Raw genomic sequence first — 6000 nt, forward strand, 5'->3', positions numbered from 1 at the left:
TCCCTTTTTATTCTGATAGCATATATTATTTTTTAAATTTGATGCAATTTATTCATTAGTTACGTTAATTGTGAGTCTTGTCTTCTCTCCCACTGACATGTGATAGAGACTTTCCCTGTTCAGTCACTGTTGAATGTTCAGCATCAAAACTTTCTGTAGCAGGCTAGAGGTCCTCGATAAAGATGCACTGAGTAAGGTAATAAATAAGTAACAAATACATAATGCCTATTGACTGGTTAGTTTAAAAAAAATCAGTTATAGCATACACATTTTCAAGATATTTATAGAGAGCTTTACTGCACAGAAAATAAATGGTATAAATGTCTAGTACACAGCAACTACTTAGCAAGTTAAATCAAGTGGAAAGGTAAAATGAAAGTAGTGAAACTGGCAAGAGGTGTAATCAAAGTTAGACATGGGATACCGTGGTTCCATTTGTAAGAGTTCAGAGTTAGAATACAAGGATACAGAGCATTTGTGAAACTGTCATTTCTAATGAAGGGTCTGGATTGCAAACTTATAAGGTTTTCTTTTTCTTTCTTTCTTTTTTTTTTCTCCAGCTGCTTAAAGGGATATGTCAATAACAGCCTATCCTTCTTTGATCTGAGTGAGCTTGGCATGGGACATTCCGGCTATTGCAGGTATTTAGATACAAATTAATGGTTATCTGTGCTGTTGTCTTCCACCATTCATCTCCTCCCATTTGCATGTTAATGAAACTGTTTATTATGTCATTTTAAATTTTATGACAATTCAAGAAAATTTGGGGTTAGTCTTACTTTAAACTATATATTTTTCTTTCTGTGCATTTCAGGTATCGTGACTACAGAGGGCCCCCTTGGAGTTCCAAACCCTATGAGTTCACCTTACAATACTGGCATATCCTTGCTGCTCGATTGGCCTTCATTATTGTGTTTGAGGTTAGTTACAAACTATGAAGAAAATTACTGTAGGTGAATGCATTGCCAAGTGTTATATATGTTCCTATTTAAAAGTCAGTGCCTGCTAATTAAAAAAAAAAAACTCTTCAATAGGTCCAACTGTTAAGTTTCTGACAGAATTAAGCCATTATAATAAATCCAGTCAGAGCTGAGTAGTGAACAATATAGGTTAGTGGGATCTACAGTCGAAAATCAGGATAAAGGAACTTGCTCCAAAAATGATTGGAAAAGCCTTTGAGCCTCCCAGTATCCAAGTTTCTAAAGGAAACAATGGGCTTCATCATCTGATAAAATAATAAATCAGAATGAAAAAAATGATTTTATAAAAATCAACCTTAATTTCAGTTGAATACATGTGCTTTTGTATGTTAAAAGAAAAACATTAAATTATATATAGATTTGATTATCAGCCATGTAAAAATATTGCATTGTATTTGTGTAAAACTACAGTTGGTATTATCTTATTTACCCAAAAATTAGCTAGACACCATGAAGAATGTACCACTTGAAAGAATTGAGCATATATTTTAAGATAACAGTAAAGCTTCTAAAAACATTGTATATCAGTCTGCTTTCTATGGTCCAAAATGTAAAACGAGGTTGGATTACTGGACAAAGTCTTCAAGGAAGCTTAATCCTTTAACTGATCTCAAAAAATCTTTCTAATTATGTAGTGAGATGTCCTTCGTGCGTAAACTGAAATGCTAACTTCTAACGATCTCAACCAGGACTCCAATTCTGTTATTCAGTGACTCCTTGTCACTAACTCCTTGAGTCATTAAAAATGTCACTTGATTCTTTCTACTTTATAGCAGGTAGCCCAAGAGTTTAAAGGATCATTCCAATTTAGTGATTCAGTGAGGTTTTGATGTGTGTATGCACATTTTTAATATACTTGTTTATTTTTGTCACAGTGCAGCCTTACATGCTAAGGGGGTCATCCATCATCCTCCCTCTCCCCCTCTATCCTTTTACTATCCCCCTCCCAGTGTTTCTCCCAAAGTTATTACAAAGGTGTAGTTAGTTATTCATTCAACATCACAGGCTCAAGTTTCTGATAACATAAACATATCATAACATGACAAATGTAGGAAAAAAAAGAAGAAATAAAGGAACCTAGCATAAAAGTAAAATTAATAATAATAATAATAATGGGAATCCTACTATTATTTGGGGGTAAGGACCTATGCTGTCATGAATGTCTTCATACTGACCCTTAGTTCATTTCCGCTTTGGGGATTGAAGTAATCAGGGCCTCAGTATAGAGTGACCTCTGATCAGGAATCCTTGTGACTGGTTTTCTTTTATCTCTCTGGTTTTTCTCTAGAGAAATATCTAAAAATGAGTTCTGTCCATGTTTAGCTCCTGTTTACTGTCTGTCATTTCTTATCATGTGATATGGTATTAAAATATCATATTCTCCAGTGCATGGGCATTCGCACTGGCATCAGTCCTCACAATGTCAAATGAATTTACTATTAATAATCCAGGATGTTTTGTATTTTTAACATATACAAGATTTCTAAGATGTAATTGCATCCTGGTTTTCACATAGTAATGTAGTGATGCCAGTCCTTCTGAAAGGACAGCAACTACTTAATTGTTTGGATGAGACCTCATTCCCTTACATCTTCAACATACATTAATCTCATCTAATTTGCTAATGTTTTACAGTTGGGTATAGCTAAGATACTAGTTTGTTTTCAGTTTTTATTTTAATTTCTTCAGCTATGCCATTGCTAGTTACTTTCAGGGTTAGAAACCAAATTTTGTGTGAATATATGACCACAGATCATTTTTGTTACACTCTCTGTTTCTTAGCAAATCCCGATGTTTCCTTATATATTTTATATATTAGTCCTTTGCCAGTTATGAACATAGCGTGTGTATAATTTTGTCTATTACCTGCTAGTTTTGGTTATCAGCAAATAATGTTTTATTTTAATGTACTTTCCCTCACTATTGTTTTTCCCTTGAAGTTTGTGCTGTTTTGGGATAGGCTATTTAGGAAATTTTTTTTTATCTGAATTTTATGACTACTATCTTTTCAATAGATACTTCTGTAATTTTACCTTTGCTGTAGTTTTAAAGTATCAGAAAGTATTTTATATCATGAGTGGAAAAACTCATTTCTCTTCTTCATATAGTTGGTTAATTTTATAATGATATTTAGTAAATAATTCATTATGTCCTCTACTGACTTTTAACTCCACTCCTACAATATTATAACTTTTTGCATATTTGAGAATTTGACTCAGATCTGTATATTCTGATGTATTATTCCATTTGTGTGTTTCTCAGTTTGATATCACACTTTTTAAAATGCTATGACTTTACAATAATCCTAATATCTGACAAAGTAAAACATTCAAAATACGCTTTTCTTCCTTGAAAATCACTGTTCAATTACTTGAATTTATTAATTTTTATATCAGTTTTAGAATATTTAAGTTTTCTTAATTCATAATGGAAAAAAGTTCAATTGGAATTCCCTTTGTAAATGTCATGTTTCTTAATATTTGCAAAAACTGTTCGATTAAATTAGGAAACTAAATTTATTCAAAATATTGATATCCCATTTAGTTGGTGTTTTAAAGCATAATTTTGCTTGCTCATACCCTTCAATTTGCATACTTTGTTAAGATTTTTGTTGCTACAATGAATCATATTTTATACTTTACAATGCAATTTGCTTGACTTTTGCTGATCTATTGAGATGCTTTTTTTTTAATTTTACATAGTTTCAGAGTAAGGGCTATCAGCGCAAAATTCATGTGAACAGCAATGTTTTATTGAATTTTAATAGAAATACTTTTTTCTCAAGTTAAATATATTCTTTAGATTAAAATGTATTGTAATATTTGTAAGCTTGAGAAAAACTTTTTAGTACTTTTCTCTTCATAAATGGATACTAAGTATTCTAGAAGGAATAGTTTATAAATTTTATTATTATCATTATATTAGACTAGAACCACATTTGTCTTTACCAATTTAAATCAAAATAAGTATTTTTAAATTTTGTTTCTATTTTCCTGTGGCACATTCTTATATATTTCTGCAAATATAAAATATTCGATCTTAGCTGACTGTTTCTATGTGGGAAAATATGACTTTCTCTGCTATGACTAGGGAAAAATGTTATATTTTAAGGGGAAAATATAGAATACTCAGTGAAAAGTTTCTTATAGTCTTACTTTCCCTGTATGCAATTATCTATAAAATGTCCTCGGAGTAAAATGTACTCTTTTCCAAAAATAATGCTATCTCTATTACTATCAAGATTTTTCTGGATGATTGTACACTGTGAGGCTTACAGAGTGTGCATTATAATCTACTGGTCATGAATTTTCCTTAAACATGCTCTTTCTCATCTGTGTATAAATATGCATGTCATAATAGTATTACATTATAAATTTTATACATACACATTTAAAATTCAGTCATACAGCATCTTTAAAGTAATATCAACATTTTTTCAGTACAAAGGGAGCAATCTTTTGCTCCTAATATTTGTGTGATACAAATTAGCAACATATTTTTTAGAATGTTAATATTCTATATGGTATATTAGTCATATGCTTGGTTTGCAAGATACCTGAAGCATTTTCTGTGACTGTTCAATCTTACATAATTAGTATTTTGAGATCTTTAAAAATTGCGCTTTCCACTCTTAAATTTGCAGCACCTTGTATTTGGAATTAAATCATTCATCGCATACCTGATTCCAGATGTGCCAAAGGGCCTCCGTGAACGAATACGACGAGAGAAATACTTAGTCCAAGAGATGATGTATGAGGCTGAACTGGAACACTTACAACAAGAACGGAGAAAAAGCGGTCAGCCTGTTCACCATGAATGGCCTTAGTTGATGTCTGTTACCCAGCAGGGGTGTCATCATTCCTGTGAAGGAATGCTGATGACTTCAAATTCTAAATGCAGTCTAGTGGGAAGGCATACCTGGCAAAACATACTGTAATATGCTTCTTGGAAATGTGTGACAGCCGGTTTTGGGTTGGGGAATATCCTGGTTTTTAGAAAAGAAATCGATGGCTCTTGAAGAACAAGCCAGGGTTAGATTTAGGAAGCTACGATGTGATTCTCAGAAGCAGCCTCAGGGACTTGTGTGTGTGGAGACCTTTGCCTTCTGTTACCTGCAGTAGAATCAAAAGGGTGATGGTGAGGTTTCTAGAGACAGCTTTCTATGTCACTGTTCACAAATCCGGCACAACAAATTGTCATGTGGTCTTAGCTCACGTGCTAATCTGACTTTAGTACTTCCGTTTGAGTTGAGATGCTTGCAGGAAATGACTGAAGTTGATTTTTGCCTTTGCTGCCAGAACTCTCTGTTCCTCTGGCCTGAGATCATGAGCCTGTGCCACAGCAAAATTATGCTGCTCTATGTTCACTATGCAGTCAGAAATTTTCATATCTCCTTTAGTAGTGAAACCAAAAAGAAATCTAAAATTCCAAAATGTATGCTATTCACTGACATGATTTTCTATTGCATTGGCTACATCCAAGTCCAGGTACTCACTGGCAGAACCAGTTGCACTGCACTTTTTTTGTACTAATGTCAATACAGTCACAGATTTTTACAATATGAATGGTTATTCTTGTATTACTTAGGACACAACTCTTCATACTTTACTGAAGAATGCTGTCATAGGAAATCTTTAATGCTGTATTTTCTTATAGGTGTCTCAGAATGTTACCTTGAAATGCTGTAAATATATTGAGTTCCCTTGTACCTTTGCACCTTGCCAGTACGTAATGCAAGTTACAGTTTCTGTAGCTCTGACACCAGTTAAACCCTTTGCTCTCATGATATCTCTGTTCAGGAAAGCTGGAGCCAAATGCTCAGCACCAGTTAGGCTTTCACAGAAATGTGCACTCTTACTCATAAGCTGATGAAAACCATGCACGAAACTTGTTTGTAAGATAATGCGATTTTGTGTCTTACCTTTTCCATCACTGAAAGCTTTCTGTTATGATTTAATTGATAGATTAATTTGGTTTATTTTTAAGAATCCTTTAGAAAGAACCTGGAAATATTTGTAGA

At 33.1% G+C, this 6000-nt stretch overlaps 1 protein-coding gene across 2 annotated transcripts in view; it reads left to right on the top strand.

Moving 5' to 3' along the window:
• ANO3 (anoctamin 3) overlaps positions 1-5284 on the top strand; it is a 314467-nt gene extending 309183 nt beyond the window's left edge. Inside the window, exons 26-28 of one of the 2 annotated variants that reach the window (XM_040980289.1) lie at positions 561-641; positions 815-920; positions 4624-4823. In XM_040980289.1, coding sequence (XP_040836223.1) covers positions 561-641; positions 815-920; positions 4624-4806 — 370 coding nt within the window. In that variant the 3' untranslated portion in view covers positions 4807-4823. Of the gene's footprint in view, positions 1-560; positions 642-814; positions 921-4623 lie in introns of both variants that reach the window. The other variant, XM_040980290.1, reaches the window with a different exon arrangement.
• Positions 5285-6000: the final 716 nt, after the last annotated feature.

Source organism: Ochotona curzoniae, unplaced genomic scaffold, assembly GCF_017591425.1.
Source record: "Ochotona curzoniae isolate NIBS_2020 unplaced genomic scaffold, NIBS_Ocur_1.0 contig_3432, whole genome shotgun sequence".
NCBI lineage: Eukaryota > Metazoa > Chordata > Mammalia > Lagomorpha > Ochotonidae > Ochotona > Ochotona curzoniae.